The sequence below is a fragment of the Balaenoptera musculus genome, chromosome 7, assembly GCF_009873245.2.
Source record: "Balaenoptera musculus isolate JJ_BM4_2016_0621 chromosome 7, mBalMus1.pri.v3, whole genome shotgun sequence".
In the NCBI taxonomy this organism is placed as follows: domain Eukaryota; kingdom Metazoa; phylum Chordata; class Mammalia; order Artiodactyla; family Balaenopteridae; genus Balaenoptera; species Balaenoptera musculus.
Genome location: NC_045791.1, coordinates 73,939,251 through 73,959,419, shown reverse-complemented (window position 1 = coordinate 73,959,419; position 20,169 = coordinate 73,939,251). Strand labels below are relative to the sequence as shown.

Genomic DNA, 20,169 nt, shown 5'->3' with positions numbered 1-20,169 from the left:
AGAGCTGTGTTGCTAAATTGCCTTCCAACAGAGTTTGAAACAATTTATATCCCATATCAATTCTCAATTCTCCTTAGTACCCAGCAGTAGTTTTTTTGTAAGAACAAAACAGTTTGCTAATTGAATAGACTAGAATCTTCATTTAAAAAACAAACTTCTTTGATTATTAGTGAAATATGACATTTTCCCCATATCTTTGTTAGACATTTTATATCCTTTTCTGGTGAATTGCATGTTTATGGCTAGCACATAGAGAGAAAATGTTGAAGAATAATGCAGCGGTAATTGCAGATCCAAAACCAAGTCTTCTGACTCTAAATCCTGCATTCCTTCCACTATCCACATTTTTAGAACGACAGCTTCTCAGACTAGTTGAGGTACTTTTCCATCGAAAACACTTTTGATTGGACTCACTGCTGCCAAGTATTTTTGTGGTATTTTTATTCCATACACTTTTATATGTTAGACGTGATGTTTTAGTACTTTGCCTTTGTGAAGGATGGTGTAACTTAAAAATAGAAACTGGTAAATCCTCCTTCATCTAAGAAGCATTTTGCAACTTTTTATTGGGATACACATTTGGAAAGCTCTTTTTGTAGCAGTACTTTTATTCACTCATGTTTTCCTTTGATTCAGTAGGATCAATCTGAATACATAAATATTTGTAAAGGCAAACATCTGCGAGTAGCTAATCATAAAAAGCTGGGACCAGTATTGGTTGAGTCTGTTAATGCCCCATGCAGACTTTTCCATTTTATTTATTGTGCGTGTTAAAACAGTGTCAAAATATTCACCTTGTGGTTCTTGGAGTATTTTCCTTCTATTTTAGGCCAAAAACTGCTCTCAAATACTGATAGCTTTTTGTTGTTTTCGTTGTTCCTTTTGTGCAGTCTTCTTGGTTAGAGCTGCTATAGAATATCTGTTTTCAAGTCCATATGGAAATACCTCACAATTTTGAAAAAATGTCTTAGTCAGAAATGAAAGATAGATAGATAGATAGATATACTATTTTGTTAAAGCCTGCTGAGGCCCAGAGAGTATTATCATCCGTCTTCAGAGTCATCCTCGAAGCTTCCCTCTTCTTCACGCAGTGATTCAGCCGGTTACCAAAACCCGCAATCCTATTTCATAAAAGTCTTATTACCCCTGCTGCTCCCGTCCAGCCCCACGGCCACACCTTGCTCCCAGCCCTCTTCTCTTGCCTGTCTTACTGCAGCAGCTCACCTGTCACCAAGAGTCCCTACTGAAATTCATTATCATGAACTCCCCATTGTAATGCTCCCTGTATTGTCAGAAGAAATCTAATCGTATAATTTCCAGACTTAAAAAACCACCGGGCTCCTTTTGCCCACAGGAAAAAAAATTCAAATTTCTTGGCCTGATCTGCAAGAGCTTTGGCATTAGACCCAGTTGCGTCTGTACCACCAGCTCCCTGCATCTCCCTGTCACACAGGCCTCACTGGCCTCTGAAGGTCCCATGCCTTTGCACATGCTGTTTACCCTCTCTTGAGTGCTCTGCTAAACCACCACTGTCCTGCCTGACAAGTTCATACTCATCCTTTAAGCTAGCAGTGAGCCACCGAACATACATACAGTTCAGATAAGACCATGTGCGTCCAGCCCCTGGAGCTGGCAGAGGTTTACAGCTGCATCTTTCTATCCTGCACGTGTCCATGGGTTCTTCAGGGACTCCTGTTAGGTCTCTCCGCTTGGAACTCCTGAGACTTTGAGTGATGGAATCTGTTTCTCCAGTTGTCATCCCCTCCACTCTGCGTGGATCGCTGGTGGGTGATTCCATGTAGATTTTTGCTGTTGGAGAGCTCTCACTTTGCCAGAGGGAATCTTGGGGAGGACTTAAAATGGCCCCAACTTGGCTCTCTCTCTCCCTTATCGTGTATATCTCATGCATCTTCTGTCCCAACAGACTGTGGGAGTGAAGGCCACTGTGATCTTGCTTCCACAGGCTACTTTTGCTTTCTCGGGCATGAGTCAGGAACCAATCTATATTCCCCCGCAATAGGGCAATACCCATCAAGCTCTTACTGAACTTGGGAGTGAGGAGGGGGTGCTTATGGAAACTCACAGCATAAGAAAACCTCCCTTCGATGGAAGTCTTTTCACAAATCCTCCCTCCTTCCTTATTCTCTCAAATGCTTTATGATCTACAAGTAAATGGGAAGGTTCAAGAATTGTGTGTATTTCCTTTGTAAATTATTGGGCAGATCATGCATACTTTGGTAACTGATATGTATCATGTCATGCAGAAAGACTCAAGTTTTGACATCTTGTACATCTAGATAAAACCTGCATAGTAGAGCAATTTCTTAAACACATCTCCACTTTAGAGAAGCTATATTTAATATTAAAACTATTCTGAAGAATCAATAATCATTTCAGAATAGTTAAATGTTAGAAGCAACGGTAAAATAGGCTTATTCTATTTTTTAAATTGAAGTATAGCTGATTTACAATGTTGTGTTACTTTCTGGTGTATAGCAGAGTGATTCCATTTATATATACGTATATGTATGTGTGTATTTATATATCTTTTTCATATTCTTTTCCATTATGGTTTATTACAGGATATTGAATATAGTTCCCTGTGCTATACAGTAGGACCTTGTTGTTTGTCTATTTTATATATAGTAGTTTGTATCTACTAATCCCAAAGTCCTAATTTATCCCTCTTCTCTCCCCCACCCCTTTCCCCTTTGGTAAATGTAAGTTTGTTTTCTATGTCTGTAAGTCTGTTTCTGTTTTGTAGATAGGTTCATTTGTGTCATATTTTAGATTCCACATGTAAGTTATATCATGATATTTTTCTTTCTCTTTCTGACCTACTTCACTGAGTGTGATAATCTCTAGGTCCATCCATGTTGTTGCAGATAGCATTATTTCATTCTTTTTTATGGCCGAGTAATATTCCATTGCATATATGTATATATACCACATCTTCTTAAATCAGTCATCTGTTGATGGGCACTTGGGTAGCTTCCATGTCTTGGCTATCGTAAATAGTGCTGCTGTGAACATTGGAGTGCGTGTATCTTCTTGAGTTAGAACTTTCGGGTTTTTTTCCCAGATAAATGCCCAGGAATGGAATTGCTAGATGATATGATAACTCTCTTTTTAGTTTTTTGAGGAACCTCCATACTGTTTTCCATAGTGGCTGTACCAATTTACATTCCCACCAACAGTGCAGGAGGTTTCCCTTTTCTCCACACCCTCTCCAGCATTTATTATTTGTAGACTTTTTAATGATGACCATTCTGACTGGTGTGAGGGGGTACCTCATTGTAGTTTTGATTTGCATTTCTCTAATAATTAGCGAAGTTAAGCATCTTTTCAGGTGTCTGTTGGCCGTATGTATGTCTTCTTTGGAGAAATGTTTAAGTCTTCTGCTGATTTTTTAATTGGGTTGTTTGCTTTTTTTGTTATTGAGTTGTATGAGCTGTTTGTATATTTTGGAAATTAAGCCCTCATTGGTTGCATTGTTTGCAAATATTTTCTCCCATTCTGAGGGTTGTCTTTTCGTCTTGTTTATGGTTTCCTTTGCTGTACAAAAGCTTATAAGTTTGCTTATTCCCATTTGTTTATTTTTGCCTTTGTTTTATTGCCTTGGAGACTGACCTAAGAAAATGCTGCTATGATTTATGTCTGAGAACGTTTTGCCTATATTTTCTTCTAGGAGTTTTATGGTGTCCTGTCTTATATTAAAGTTTTTAAGCCATTTTGAGGGTTTTGTTTTTGGGTGTGTGTGTGTGTGTGTGTGTGTGTGTAGGATATGAAGGCAGTGTTATAACATCATTGATTTACACGTGGCTGTCCAACTTTTCCAACACACTTGCTAAAGAGACTGTCTTTTCTCCATTGTATATTCTTGCCTCCTTTGTCAAAAATTGACTGTAGGTGTGTGGGTTTATTTCTAGGCTCTCTGTTCTGTTCCATTGATTCCTATGTCTGTTTTTGTGTCGATACCATGCTATTTGATTACTGTAGCTTTGTAGTATTGTCTGAAGGCTGGGAGGGTTATGCCTCCAGCTTTGTTCTTTTTTTCTCAGGATTGCTTTGGCAATTCTGGGTCTTTTATGGTTCCATATAAATTTTAGGATTATTTGTTTTAGTTCTGTGAAAAATGTCATGGGTAATTTGATAGGGATCGCATTGAATCTGTAGATTTCTTTGGGTAGTATGGAAAATAGGCATATTCTAGATCTTCTGATGTCACAAAGTCAGTAACATGATCCATAACTTTCCACAGAGTAAGTAGCATGAAACACCCTATTAGTGCAGAGAAAAAAAATGAACTAGATCCTGAATCCTCCATTTCACTCAACTAATACTTAGCTAATTCCTGAACAGGTCACATTTATGAAATCTATTTCCAATCCTTAAAGGAAGAAATGGTAAGAAGTTATTGCTTGAGATTTTGTTGTTGATGTTGTTCTAAAATGTAGTCCTTTGGAAGCATACTCTAGGGAGTGTATGTAATTCCTTTGTACCACCCTTCTTCGTCCACTCTGTAGGACAGAAGCAATAAAATAACTATTCTCAATCATTTATTTCTGCTGAGGTAAACATGGAGGGTAATACTCACATTGATTACATGTACTGGAATTTATTCAAGCCCTGGCAGGTTACCTGGATCTATACCCTCCCTTTTTTTTTTTTTTTTTTTTTTTTTACACTCAAGAAAGTATGCCATTGGTTAACCCAGAATCCAAATTAATTTTTTAAAGCACTAAATTACCCTTAAACCTACTGCTATTACTGAAAAATTATTTCTGACAGATCCCAAACCGTATCATATCAGTATTTCACACACTCTGTTTGAGAATCAATGAATGAGAATGTCTACCACCATAACAGTTTAGGCCTAAAAAATATTTTGATGAGGATGCTTTTCTCTGTGATAAGTAAGAATCCATGATAACTCCTTGAAACTTCTGTACCATACTTTAGTTTTTGTTCTCTTGGCCACTGATATGTCTGTTTCATGGTGTTCCACAACCACTTTGCTAATAGTGCTAAGAGAATGTGAATAGGAATTTGCAAAGTACCTGGTGTGTCAGAGACCTGACACACAGACCTGGATGTTGATCCCGAGGTAGTAGCAATTTGTACTATTGTAGAAAGATTGTATCACCCTAACCTAGCCATTGACCAGCTAACTCATTTGTTAATTCATTCATTCTCTATTTTATTCATTAAAAAATAGTTGTTGAGAACCTACCCTTTAAAAGAGGTACCATGTGTATAGTAATTCTCTTGCATTCTTTTTTCCCAGGTATGTAGTGGTTTAGAGCACTTGCTTAAGCTTCTCTGTTACGAATTATTTGCTCATGCTATATACTTTTAACATTTTATTCTTGCCTTTCTTGAATGGTAACCTTATTGATAAAATAGCAGTACTAAGGCCTCTAGCTAGTAATTAATGTAACACACTGGAAGGATCTTGCTTGATGCAAATCTTTTATTCTCAACTTTAGTGTCATAACAGATCACTTAAGCAAAATGTCCTCATTTTCTATCTCCCTTGTGTTTTTGGTAATTCAGCTAATTCCCAGCAGGTATTTATAAACTGTCTGAACTGTCTGAATTATAGTAAATTGTCATTTACTATAATTATTATTCACTATCTGAATATGATTATCATTTTTCTAGAACACTGTTGTTCTCCTGCTTTAGTACAAGAAAGCCATGTTTTCATGTATGAGCTATTGAAGTAAATCCTGACACATACTAACATTTTAAACTTAAATTTTCTTATTTATTCTTTTAAAATCTATTCAGTTTTCTATTTACTTTCCATCACACAACATTTATTTGTCCCACAATATTTAAAATACTATGAGGAAAAAATTATCTTTAGAATTTGGCAAATTGATTTATCTCTAGTAATAGTTATCCAGGACTTATTTTCAGTTTCTTCCCTTTATTATGCTCGGTGAAAGGCTGACATGGTGACTTCAGATTCAAAAACGTTTAAAAGTATCTCAAATTACATCATTTATGTAACATAGTCTTGTTATTAGGGGTTACCTGATGAGACCCAAATCATTTAATTAAATAGATGCCTAGAGAGCTTCAGTTGAAGCCCAGTCTCCCAACACCAGGCACTTTCTCACCAGCCCAGATGAGAAGCCCGGCTCTTGGACATCCCAGCAGAGTCTGCTTTTTCCCTATAGCATGTTACTTCCCACAAAAAATAGAATGTAATGGATACTTAACACTTAAGTAAATTAATAATTCACCAAAGGTCTAGGTATGGTAGAAATTTGAAGCGTTCTCAAAGCATAATTTAAGGAAACATATTTATATAAAAAGTTAATGATCTATTTATTATATAACAATAACAAGAAATCACATTTTAAAGTGTTTTTATCTGTATGATCTGGCTACTGTAACTTAATATTATTGCAGAAAAGCTATAACATTGTAACATGCTATGAAGGAAAGAGGAGGCTTATCTTCATGATGGTCTTGTTCAAAAAGCACCTTTTCTCCACTCCCATAGGCACTCTTTCGGACAGTAGCAATGATGGTGCCTGATTATGCCATGATTGCCGAAATAGTCCTGTACTCCTGTGGCTTTGTCACAGCTCGGCCACTGTCGGTAAAGATTGTGGCTACGTATCGCCTGTGTTCAGAGCAGTTGTCATCACAACATCACTATGACTATGGAATGAGAGCCGTGAAGTCAGTGCTCACCGCAGCTGGGAATCTAAAGGTAGAAAACTCAAGTGGCTTCTTACTCATTCATTTCCTGTTTACACATCTCAGGACCATGTGTCTTCACAAGAGTTACACTAACTGGTTAGTTTCATCAACTGAAAAAAAGTTCAGTTATCGTACTAACATAATTAATTATTTGCACATGTGAAAAAGGACATTTTATGATTTGTAAAACCTTAGACATGTGATCAGTGATTTGAGTTCCATTCCACAATTTTAACTGTATGAAACTAGGTACTACTGAGGAGTAAAATTCCTTGCTGCTGAGAAATACTTTGAAAGCATTTATATATGAACATATATACTGAATAGCTTTAAAAGAAATAATCTATGTATAATTAATAAATATATACAGAAGCCCCTAGACATTGTTACTTAATATAATTACACAGTTGCAGCCAACTGTAGACTAGCAGTAATAGATTTGCAATATAATGTTTGCATTTTAAGATGGTATAAATCATAGCTATATTGATAAAAAATCAAAATGTTTGAAGACTTGGGTAATTTTTCATTGAAAGTCTTTTGCAGAAACATAAAATATAACTGTACATTTGTTCTTTATCAAAGTAAGCAAGATAGGCTATAATTAACAGCAAAATGCAAACTGTGGCTTTGGAGCTTATAAAATTTTCATGTTCATGACTGCAGAAGATAAAGATTTTGAAGTATATCTTGTGTGATTAAAAACAATGGCATGCCTTTTAATCTTCTATAATAACGTTACCAAGAATTCTGATATATAGTGGTGATATTCTGTTTCACATTAGCCTAACATGACTTCAAGTCATTGTTTTTTTTTTTTGTAATAAACAAATGCAACTAGAAGCAACAATTTGTATTAACCTGGCATGTCATGATTACATTGTGGTCAGATAATGGGAAAGAAAATGCATTGTCCTAGTGTACGTCATCACTGACATCATGACTATGGAATTGAGCTATTAAAGTTATGCAGCAAATGAATCCTATCATTCTTTGTCAAAAGCTAATTGAAAATTGTTTAATGTGTTGGCTTGAATATTTTGAAGTTTGTTTCTATTATATCAAAAAGCAATTTAAACATTTGCTTTAAGATGATAGCCTCTCAAATAACAAAAGAGACTTCTGACTCTTCATAATTTACATGTGGATAGGTTGATCCAAAGTCCATATGAATAGGACTAGCTTTGGCTTTGGAGGCCCTGGAAATTTAGAGACAGCTAACCTTGATTGCCAGGCATCACTGACTTTGTAAGGTTAAAGCCAGTTAAGTAGGAGCATGGGATTTATTAGAAAGATTCTAGAGAAAAAAGAAGAGGGTTCTGGAAAACTAAATGCATGATGGTAGGAGAAACTGTGGAGTAAGATGTTGAATAAAGTATAGAAGCTGGGAGAAATATTTCTGAGTTCAGACTTTTTTGTGAATTATTGAACCATCTTATGGACATGAGCAACAAGTTGAGGGTTCAACCAGATTTTTAGTAAACTCTGGGTCTACCACAGATTTTTCAGAATTTAACATAAGTTTTCTGAAGCACCTTCTACTTAAGTGACTTAGTGTATTAACGAGCCCTCTCCACTCTGCCTGGGGATCACACTCAAGCACGCTGGTACTAAGCGTGCAGCCAGCAGGCAGCGCGCTGCTCTGCCCTCCCACTTTCTATCAGATGAACTGTTCCTCACCCAGAGTCAGGTGGCTTGTTCCCAAAACTTTCTGAAGCCAGTCGGGCATGTTACTGTCATTATGTCATTTAATTAATTGTCAATGAAATTGATGGTATATGAGCACGAAAAGAAGAGTTTTGTTTTTATGAAAACTAAGTTCATTGTTTAAGAAAGACTCAGTAAAGATGAAATGCTAAAAAAAATGACTCTGAATTAGGTATGGATAAGAAAAGTGAATAAAACTGGGAAAAAAACCTTAAAAATCTTAAGGATGCTACACTTAGATTGTCTCCCAAGTATCTTTGAAGAGCATGATCATCTTTAAAAAACAAATCCAAAACACAGCAAAACTGGACAGAGCAGGTGATTCATTATTGATGCGTTTTTTTTCCGACAAGAAAAATGGTCCAGAACTCTACCCTCAGAAAAAAGGCCTTGGCACCAAAATATGGGCAGAGTGAGTGAATGTTTATGTGTTTTAAATGCAAGTGCATCTTTTAAAAATGATTGCCCATTTTTAATGATTATTTTCACTTTACCAACCCACTGCTGGTCTTGAATGCATAGGACAAGCAAGCTCTTACCCCATATAGAGGCAATGGCAGCTCCCAAACTATATGGAATTCATGGCCAATAGCTTTTTACCCAGGGCATCTGTGAAAACGTAGTTAGTTCAGCTTAGGTTTTCATTATAAACTGGTAGAAAATTCAACAAGTGTAATCATCAGTTTCTAAAATTAATAACAGTCCAATTAAATGAAAATAAGTAAGAACAACACTTTTGCATGGGCTTAAATTGCCTCTGGGGCCTGGTGTTTGTGTGTGTGTGTGTGTGAACATGTAGGGGGTGCAGTTAATAGCTTCAGATATCATTATGAGCATATTTTCTTTCAGCTGAAATATCCAAATGAAAATGAAGAAATTCTTCTGCTTAGATCTATTATTGATGTAAATCTACCAAAATTTTTATCCCATGATTTACCACTCTTTGAGGTAAGAACATTTATTATTACAATGTATCAAAACTCTTTTAATAATGTATTTATCAAGCGTCCGTGGTTGCAACTCCCTGTGAGAAACTTCCACTACAGAAAACGATGATATGGCACAGAGAAACATAGATCATTCTGTTTTATTTGAAGTGTGTTTAGCTAGCTTTGTTGTTTTGGATAACTTTTAACAACTTGGGATTTTTAAGTTGCACCTTTTCTGCAGAATATAATAAGTACACAAAAGTTACAAAACATGTTTGCTTATAAATTTCACTAAAATTTCCTCCCTGGAGGAAAGTAATTGGTCTAACACATCACTGAATCCCTTGCACAGAATGGATACTTGGTAAATGTTTGTCAAATTAATGATTGGAGAAATAAAAAAATAAATAAGCTTAATTTCTTTAGAAGAGTACAATGGCTTTTATGAAGTTCTTTTTTTCCGGATAATTTAAGAACTAGGCTTCATAGTCTTGCTGCATTTTAAAAATTAAATTATAAGTAGTTGAGAAGAACTATTAGAATGATGGTTAAAGTTCCTGTTTTGTCACGTGATGTCATTCTTTTCCTTTTCCCGTTCTCAGGTAGAAGAAATTGGGGGAGGGCTTGGGAGTGGGCTACTGACACACGGTAGACGTTGCTCTCTCTTGTGCTGCCTTGAGGTACGGGCAGTTGGCTTCCAAAGTATAAAGACTGAAGTCGTAAGGCTGTCATGGGGAGGGCGGAGAAGTGACACTGCCACTGTAGTGTGGTCCCGTGTCGTTAGCTCTCCATAGCAACCATGTTTCATCACTCTGAAAGGGACTTCCCTTAGTATTTAGAGTTGACAGTGCTAATGTTTTATAGATCAAATCTACAAGGAATAGGTTCAAATTTTCTTCTTAAAAATTTCCCTCAGTTTCTTTGGTACTAGTACGCTGTACAGATTTTCCAGGAGTAAAAGCTATATTTATTTTTATAAAGTGGAAGTGTACCTCACCTAGTTGTATTCTCATGCAGCTGTGTATTCATTCAGTGAACATTTATTGAATAATATTAAGAATAATATTTCTTAAATGGGGCGTAACTGGCATTTTCAAATAGGACAGTTCCGTGTTGTGAGAGACTGTCCCATACGCTGCAGAACACTTGGCATCCCTCCTCCCCCAGTGTCTCTGGACTCTCCCAGTGTGAGAACCAGAAGGACAGCTCCACATATTCCCAACTCTCTACCTGGCGGGAGAGTGAAGGGAACTGGTCTTTGTTGAGAACTACTGACTACCAGATATGATCTGGAATTATCTGCTTCTTTCAAGGTTAACCATAAATAATTTGAACAATCTGAGAAGATATTTTTGTTTACTTAGCAAACACTATGCATTCACAGTGGACCAGACCTTATTCTAAGAGTTTTATGAATAGCAACTTATTTAATACTCATAAGCAGCCAACAGGGCAGGTGCTATTGTTATCCCCATTTTACACATGGTGTAACTGCGGCACAGAGATGATAAGTAACTTGTATTCATGGCCAGTATATGAGGGACAGGGGATTCCAGCCACTCAGCTAGGCTGCAGAGTGATCTTAAAGACCCTACTGCGTTGCCTTTTTCTCTCCTTTGCCCCAAGGAAACTTACTGCTCCAGTGAACTGGTATCAGTTTATCCATAACAGTATTTAAAGGATTAAATTTAGGGGTGATTAAACTGGTAGTTTGTCAGTTCTAAGGGATAGCTTGAACGTATGCTTTCATATTAAGCTCTTCTGAATTTTCACTTTTATCTTCAGAGTAAAAAGAATAGCTGTATTTCTCACATAGGTTGCTATAATACTTATGAAAAAGCCTTAGCAGTTTATAAAGGGATGTTTCTTAGACCTTGAAATTAACTCTATATATTCATATACACTAAATATGGAAGTAGAATTCTTTCCAATCGTACATTATATGATTGTATTCGTTTCCTAAAGCTGCCATAACAAAGTACCACAAACTTGGTGGCTTAAAACAATAGAAATTGATTTTCTCACAGTTCTGGAGGATACAAGTCTGAAATAAGGTGTTGGTTCCCTCTGAAGGCTTTAGGAAAGAATCCTTCCTTGTTTCTTCTTGGGTTCTGATGGCTACTGGTGATCTTTGATGTTCCTCGGCTTGTCATTACTTCAGAATCTGTCCCCATCACTAGATGGCCTTCTTCCCTGGGTGTCGTTGTGTCTGCGTCTTCCTCTCCTTTCTGTTATAAAGACACCAATCACTGGAGTTGGGCTCCAGTATGATCTCATCTTATCTAATTACATCTGCAAAGATCTTATTTCCAAATAAGGTGACAGCTTATTTCCAAATAAGCTGATTAACACACTACCCACTACAATGATTAAAATACCATCGAACTAATTTTTGTATATGGTATGAGGCATGGATGGAAGTTCATTATTTTGACAAATCCAGGTACTCTAGCATAATTTGTTCAGGACTATTTTTTTTAGTCTTTTCTCTACGGGATTGCCTTTGAGTCTTTGTTGAGAATGAGTTGTTCCCATGTGTGTGGGTCTATTTCTGGTCTCCCTATTCTGTTCCATTGATACATTTGTGTATTTTTATACTAATGTGACCCCATCTTTAGAATAAGCCTTCAAATCAGATTGTGTTCATCCTCTAACTTTTTAACTTAAAAAGATGTAAAACTGCAACATCTCTGGAGGAAAACAAGAGAAATCCCTTGTGAATTTGGAATAGGCAAAAATTTCTTAAATATAACACCAAAAGCACGATGCATGAAACAATAAATTCATAAAATAGACTCATCAAAATTTAAAAGTTTGCTCTTTGAAATACACTGGTAAGAGAATGAAAGACAAGCTAGAGACTAGAAAAAAATTTGCATGTTAGATGTATGATGAAGGACTTGTATGCAGAATATTTAAAGAATGGTCAAAACTTACCATGAAGAAAATAAACCGATTAAAAATAGGCAAAAGATTTGAACAGACATTTCACTAAAGAAGATACACATATGGCACACAAGTACATGCAAAAATGTTACTCTTTGGGAAATGCAAATTGAAGCCACAACAAGATACTGTTACTTGTTACTATGGCTAAAATTAAGAAGACTGACCATACCAAATATTGAAACTCTCATACGCTGCTTGGGGGGATGTAATATAATAATACAACAACCTTGGAAAGCAGACAGTTTCTTAAAACGGTAAATACACACTCACCATACTATCCAGGTATTCCACTCCTCATTATTCACCCGAGAGAAATGAAAGCATTTGTCCATACAAAGACTTGTATACACATGTTTATAGTAGCTTTATTTATTTCCCAAACTGGAAACAATGAAAATGTCCATCAACAGGAAAATGGATTTAAAAACTGGCACCTCAATACAGTGGACTACTTCAATGCAATGAACTATTGATATATGCTGTGAAAGGTGTGAATTTCCAAATCTTTATGCCAAGTGAAAGAAGCCAGACAAAAAATAAAGTAGTACATGTAATGTGTAATTTCACCCATAATAAATTCTAGATAATGCAAGTAAAAATAGTAACAGAAAGCAAATCAGTGTTTGTTGGTTGTCTGGGGATGGAGATAGGAGGTGGCAAAGAGAGGAGAGAAGGAGGATTATAAAAGGCCACAAGGAGACTTGTGGCTGTGATTGGTATGTTGATTATCTTCATTGAGTTGGTGGTTTCACTTATCAAATTGTACCCTTTAAATATAAACAGTTCACTGTATGTCAGTCATACCTCTATGAAGCTGTTAAAAATACTGAACTATTACTCAATGGCTCTATTTCCATCAATGTTAAATACAAGGATGTGAGAAATTTTATCAAGTTTATGTATGTCTATATGTATATGTATATATACATATACACATATACATACATATACACATATACATACATATATATAGAGAGAGAGACAGAGAATATGAGAATGTATAGATAGATAATGTAAATTCCCAAATCATCTATCATTAGGGAATTACTTCAGATTTGTTTCCTGGGGTGAAATTACCAAAACCAGATTACAATGATTTGCTGGGAGCCATCAAAGACAACTGTGACTCCATGAATTTGCAAATGACCAGATTCTTTTCTGAGAAGATTCTTCAGATATATGAAATGATGATTGTGCGTCATGGCTTTATGATTGTTGGAGAGCCATTTGGAGGAAAAACCAGTGCATATCGTGTCTTAGCTGGAGCACTAAATGATCTATGTGAAAAGGTAAGTGTGTTATTAATGCATTAATTTATTGATAATCAGCTTTGTGCAAGATAGAATGTATGGTCATTTAAAAGGGTACTTTAATGCAGCAACTTAAAATTATGAAAATACAGAGGAAATAAAATTAGAAAAGTAATACCAAGCAAGTAGGAAGTTCAGTATACAAAGGGTATGCCACAGATTTGCCTCAAGCCCTTTTGTTTCTTTTTTTAAAAAGTTTAATCATAAAGGTAACACGTTCATTGTAGAAAAAAGTCTGAAAACATGAAAAAACCTGACAGTTTTCTTTTCTATACTTTCTTAGGAGAGGATTTTTTATTTTCTTGTTTAGATTTGTAATGCAAACTTGTTAGTGGCTGCTAGGGGTACTGAACTGAAGTGTGTGTGTGTGTGTGTGTGTGTGTGTGCGTGCGTGTGCGTGTGCATGCATTATATAATACATGCATATGTAAGTGTAGTAAATAATGATGATTATATTATTCAAAATTCCTGTCCTACACATCTCAGTTTGGTCTACTTTGATAGGCTAAAGGAGTGAGGCTGTTTTAAATTCTCCAACTAATATTGCATTTCTGTCTACTTACCTTTGTATTTCAAATAGTTCTTGCTTCATATATTTCAGTATTTGTAGCCAAATGGGATTTGTGATCATTACATCTTCATTGTGGAGCCTCCCTTCAGCTAGTATAAAATTATGTACTTGTATTATTTGCCTTGGATCCCCTGTGTCTAATTTCAGTATTGCAACCCCTGCTTTCTCCTTGCATATATATTTGCCCATGTCTTTAATTGTGACTCTGGCTGTCACTGTGATTTACATTTTTATGGAGAGTAATTAGTTTTAACTTTTATTTTCTCCAGTTTGGCCTTTATCTTCTCATAGGGGAATTTTAATTCGATTGTATTTATTATCAAACAAACTGATATGTACTTATTTCTGTCACCTGTTCCTTTATGGTTTTATCCTTTCAGGCTGTTTCCTTTCTTCTCCTCCCTTCCTTCCTTTCCTCAGTTTTTGTTTGCATTTTTCCTATTTTGTTGTTTTATAGGGACTAATTTTTTGCTATAAAAAATAAGTCTCTAAAAGAGCCAAATGTGGTGCCACTCAAAGATTAAAGAAGATGAAGGTATGAGCATGTATTCTGGTCCAATATAAAGCCCGAAAGTGATTCATTATCAGGAAATTCTAAGAGTGACATTGTGGTAATGTAAAAGGGGTAAGACTCCGTAGCCACTGCTTGCAAGCTGTAGCTGCGCACTAGCTTTGTTGCATTTGGGGCAAACACCTTGCTTTAATGGCAGCAACTTTGTTCTGACTAAGATGATAGAACTTTCCCATGCTTCTGAATTAAGGATGACACATCGTTATTCCCTTCCTGGGCACAGAGAAGAAAACAAAGACCTTGAGCTTTTTTTTTTTTACTGCTTCACATTATTATTCCCACATGTTTTCTTCAGTTTGGTACTTCATGTCCCAAGCTCCAGTGGTGGTGGGCAGAAAGCAGTGTGGGGAAGAGTTGAACTTGTTATAAGTTGAACTTGTGTTATATAAAAAAGAAATGATTGTGAATAAGTAGAGCACAGGCGATTTTTAGGGCAGGGGAACTATTCTGTATATATTGTAATGGTGGATACATGACATTATGTATTTGGCAAGGTCCTTAGAAGTGGCCAATACAAAGAGTAAACCTTAATGTAAACCATGGGCTTTAGTTAATAATAATGAATCCATATCAGTGGAGGAACTGAGGAATTGAGGCATCATAACAATGTACCACACCAATGCAAGCCTTTAATAGTAGGGGAAACTGTGTGTGGGGGGCGGGAAGATGGAGGGAATATATGTGAATCTCTGTATATTTTCTGTTCAGTTTTTCTGTAAACCCAAAGCTACTCTAAAAAAATAAAGTCTATTAATTAAAAACTTAAAAAAGCCTATGCCCCAAGGGTATTAACATCTCTCATTAATTCCATATACCAGCTTTCAAGGTTCTGGTGGAAACTATCATCTTACCAATATTAATTTTTTCACAACGTGAGAACGGTACATATTTGCCTATATTTAAATCATTTAATTTTATCTCAGAGAATGTTTTGTAGTAAGAATCAACCAGTTACAGCCCGTGGGCCAACTGCAGCCCAAAGCCTGTTTTTGTAATGCCAGTGAGCTTAGAATGGTGTTAACATTTTTAAGGTTTGTAAAGAAAAACAGAAAAGAACGTGTAACCTGTTGATCTATCAATAGTAAATATTATATGCTTTTGACCAACATTTGCTACTTTATTCCTAAGTATCCTATGAGCTCTTAAATCCTATTGTAAATGGTATTTTTAAATTTTATTTTTCAGTTCACTGGCATTATAGAAAATACAATCAATTTTTGTATAATGACTTTGCTGCAGACTTGTTAAATGAACTCTTTACTTCTGGTAGTTTTTGTGTAGAATCTTTAGGATTTTCTACATGCCCAATCATGTTTTCCATGAATAATGACAGTATTAGTTGGAGTATTATTCTTTTAAATAAATAAAGCAGTATTATTTATTCCTTTAAATAAATAAATCTTTTTTTTTCTATTAAGGGGTTAATGGAAGAAAACAAGGTTCAGATTACTGTTTTAAATCCTAAGTCTGTCACCATCGGTCAGCTGTATGGACAGTTTGATTTAGTGTCCCATGAGTGGTCCGACGGGATCCTCGCTGTCAGTTTCAGAGCATTTGCTGCTTCATCGGTAAGTGCTAACACTTTTCAATGCTATGAGAGTTATGATTTTTTCAGTTGTTTCAAGTAAACGTCTGTATTTGTAGCTCAAGGTACTTATTTAAAACACATTACTGGGATCCTTGAGGCGCCGGCCGCCGCCCCAGCCAGCGTCTGAGCCAAGCCCCCGCGTCCTTCGCCTCCGTGTGCCCATGGCCTTTAAACTGCCGGTTCCTCGGCTGGGGGCGGGGGCGCTGAGTTTCCCGCTGGGAGGTAAAGTGGCCCCCCTTTACCTCCCAGATGCCGCAAGGAGACAAGCCTCTGGGCCCTAGGTACGCCACCCTCGCCCTACACGTGCCGGGGCGAGGCCCTCGCGAGGCCGAGGAGGCGGAGCGCTTCCCCCTGAGCACAGTGGGTGGGAAGTGGTGCCTTGTCTCTTCTCCCTCCACAGGTGAGAGAATTGAGACAAGGAAATGATATGCCCTGCTTGGTATAAATACAACTGGATATAAACTTCAGGAGGCCAAAGTACATCATCTCTCTCGTTCAGTCCTGTATCTTGAGCAGCTAATACTGTGCCAGGCATATGCTTTGCTTTTACCATTTGTCCTAGGGTTCTGTCTGTCCGTTTTTTGTTTTTTATTTTTAAGTATAGTTTTTAACGCTTGTTATCATTGGTGGATTTGTTTTTTGGTTTGGTTGCTCTCTTCTTTCTTTCTTTTTTTTTATTACTTTATTTTTAATATTTAAAAAAAATGTTTATCTTAGTAACTTTATTTTATTTTATATATTTTTCTTTCTTTCTTTTTGTTTTTTTCTCCCTTTTCTTCTGAGCCATGTGGCTGACAGGGTCTTGGTGCTCCGGCCAGATGTCAGGCCTGAGCCTCTGAGGTGGGAGAGCCAAATTCAGGGTATTGGTCCACCAGAGACCTCCTGGCTCCGTGTAATATCAAGTGGTGAAAGCTCTTCCAGAGATCTCCATCTCAACACTAAGACCCAGCTCCACTCAACGACCAGCAAGCTACAGTGCTGGGCACCCCATGCCAAACAACTAGCAAGACAGGAACACAACCCCACCCATTAGCAGAGAGGCTGCCTAAAACCATAATAAGGTCACAGACGCCCCAAAACACACCACTGGACATGGTCCTTCCCACCAGAAAGACAAGATCCAGCCTCATCCACCAGAACACAAGCACCAGTCCCCTCCACCAGGAAGCCTACACAACCCACTGAAACAGCCTTACCCACTGGGGGCCGACACCAAAAACAGTGGGAACTACGAACCTGCAGCCTGCGAAAAGGAGACCCCACACACAATAAATTAAGCAAAATGAGAAGACAGAGAAACACAGCAGATGAAGGAGCAAGGTAAAAACCCACCAGACCAAACAAATGAAGAGGAAATAGGCAGTCTATCTGAAAAAGAGTTCAGAGTCATGATAGTAAAGATGATCCAAAATCTTGGAAATAGAATAGAGAAAATACAAGAAACGTTTAACAAGGACCTAGAAGAACTAAAGAGCAAACAAACAATGATAAACAACACAATAAATGAAATGAAAAATTCTCTAAAAGGAATCAATAGCAGAATAACTGAGGCAGAAGAACGGATAAGTGACCTGAAAGATAAAATAGTGGAAATAACTACTGCAGAGCAGAATAAAGAAAAAAGAATGAAAAGAATTGAGGACAGTCTCAGTGACCTCTGGGACAACATTAAACGCACCAACATTCGAGTTATAAGGATCCCAGAAGAAGAAGAGAAAAAGAAAGGGACTGAGAAAATATTTGAAGAGATTATAGTTGAAAACTTCGATAACATGGGAAAGGAAATAGTCAATCAAGTCCAAGAAGTGTAAAGAGTCCCATACAGGATAAATCCAAGGAGAAACATGCCAAGACACAGATTAATGAAAGTATCAAAAATTAAATACAAAGAAAATATTTTTAAGGCAGCAAGGGAAAAGCAACAAATAACATACAAGGGAATCCCTATAAGGTTAACAGCTGATCTTTCAGCAGAAACTCTGCAAGCCAGAAGGGTGTGGCAGGACATACTTAAAGTGATGAAAGGGAAAAACCTACAACCAAGGTTACTCTACCCAGCAAGGATCTCATTCAGATTTACAGAAAGGCAAAAGCTAAGAGAATTCAACACCACCAAACCAGCTTTACAACAAATGCTAAAGGAACTTCTCTAGGCAGGAAACGCAAGAGAAGGAAAAGACCTACAATAACAAACCCAAAACAATTAAGAAAATGGTAATAGGAACATACATGTCAATAACTACCTTAAGTGTAAATGGATTAAATGCACCAACCAAAAGACATAGACTGGCTGAATAGATACAAAAACAAGACCCATATATATGCTGTCTACAAGAGACCCACTTCAGACCTAGGGACACATACAGACCAAAAGTGAGGGGATGGAGAAAGATATTCCATGCAAATGGAAATCGAAAGTTGGAGTAGCAATTCTCATATCAGAGAAAATAGTCTTTAAAAGAAAGACTATTACAAGAGACAAAGAAGGACACTACATAATGATCAAGGGATCAATCCAAGAAGAAGCTATAACAATTGTAAATATTTATGCACCCAACATAGGAGCACCTCAATGCATAAGGCAAATGCTAACATCCATAAAAGGGGAAATTGACAGTAACACAATCATAGTAGGGGACTTTAACACCCCACTTTCCCCAATGGACAGATCATCCAAAATGAAAATAAATAAGGAAATACAAGCTTTAAATGATACATTAAAGAAGGTGGACTTAATTGACATTTACAGGACATTCCATCCAAAGACAACAGAATACACTTTCTTCTCAAGTGCTCATCGAACATTCTCCAGGAGAGATCATATCTTGGGTCACAAATCAAGCCTTGGTAAATTTAAGAAAATTGAAGTCGTATCAGGTATCTTCTCTGACCATAATGGTATAAGACTAGATATCAATTACAGAAAAAAGTCTGTAAAAAATACAAACATATGGAGGCTAAACAATACACTACTAAATAACTAAGATATCACTGAAGAAATCAAAGAGGAAATCAAAATATACCTAGAAACAAATGACAATGAAAACACAACGACCCAAAACCTATGGGATGCAGCAAAAGCAGGTCTAAAAGGGAAGTTTATAGCACTAGAATCCTACCTCAAGAAATAAGAAACATCTCAAATAAACAACCTAACCTTACACGTAAAGCAATTAGAGAGAGAAGAACAAAAAAACCCCAAAGTTAGCAGAAGGAAAGGAATCATAAAGATCAGATCTGAAATAAATGAAAAAGAAATGAAGGAAACGATAGCAAAGATCAATAAAACTAAAAGCTGGTTCTTTGAAAAGATAAACAAAATTGATAAACCATTATTAGCCAGAGTCATCAAGAAAAAAAGGGAGAAGACTCAAATCAACAGACTTAGAAATGAAAAAGGAGAAGTAACAACTGACACTGCAGAAATACAAAGGATCATGAGAGATTACTACAAGCAACTATATGCCAATAAAATGGACAACCTGGAAGAAATGGACAAATTCTTAGAAAAGCACAACCTTCTGAGACTGAACCAGGAAGAAATAGAAAATATAAACAGACCAATCACAAGCACTGAAATTGAAACTGTGATTAAAAATCTTCCAGCAAATAAAAGCCCAGGATCAGATGGCTTCACAGGTGAATTCTATCAAACGTGTAGAGAAGAGCTAACACCCATCCTTCTCAAACTCTTTCAAAATATAGCAGAGGGAAGAACACTTCCAAACTCATTCTACCAGGCCACCATCACCCTGATACCAAAACCAGAAAAAATGTCACAAGAAAAGAAAACTACAGGCCAGTATCACTGATGAACATAGATG

General features: G+C 36.7%; 1 protein-coding gene across 1 annotated transcript in view; it reads left to right on the top strand.

Moving 5' to 3' along the window:
- The window catches only part of DNAH7 (dynein axonemal heavy chain 7), a 277,143-nt gene that overhangs the window by 133,189 nt on the left and 123,785 nt on the right, over positions 1-20,169 (top strand). The window contains 4 exon segments of the mRNA XM_036858189.1: positions 6,518-6,730; positions 9,277-9,375; positions 13,346-13,594; positions 16,176-16,325. Of these exon segments, the coding sequence (XP_036714084.1) occupies positions 6,518-6,730; positions 9,277-9,375; positions 13,346-13,594; positions 16,176-16,325 (711 nt within the window).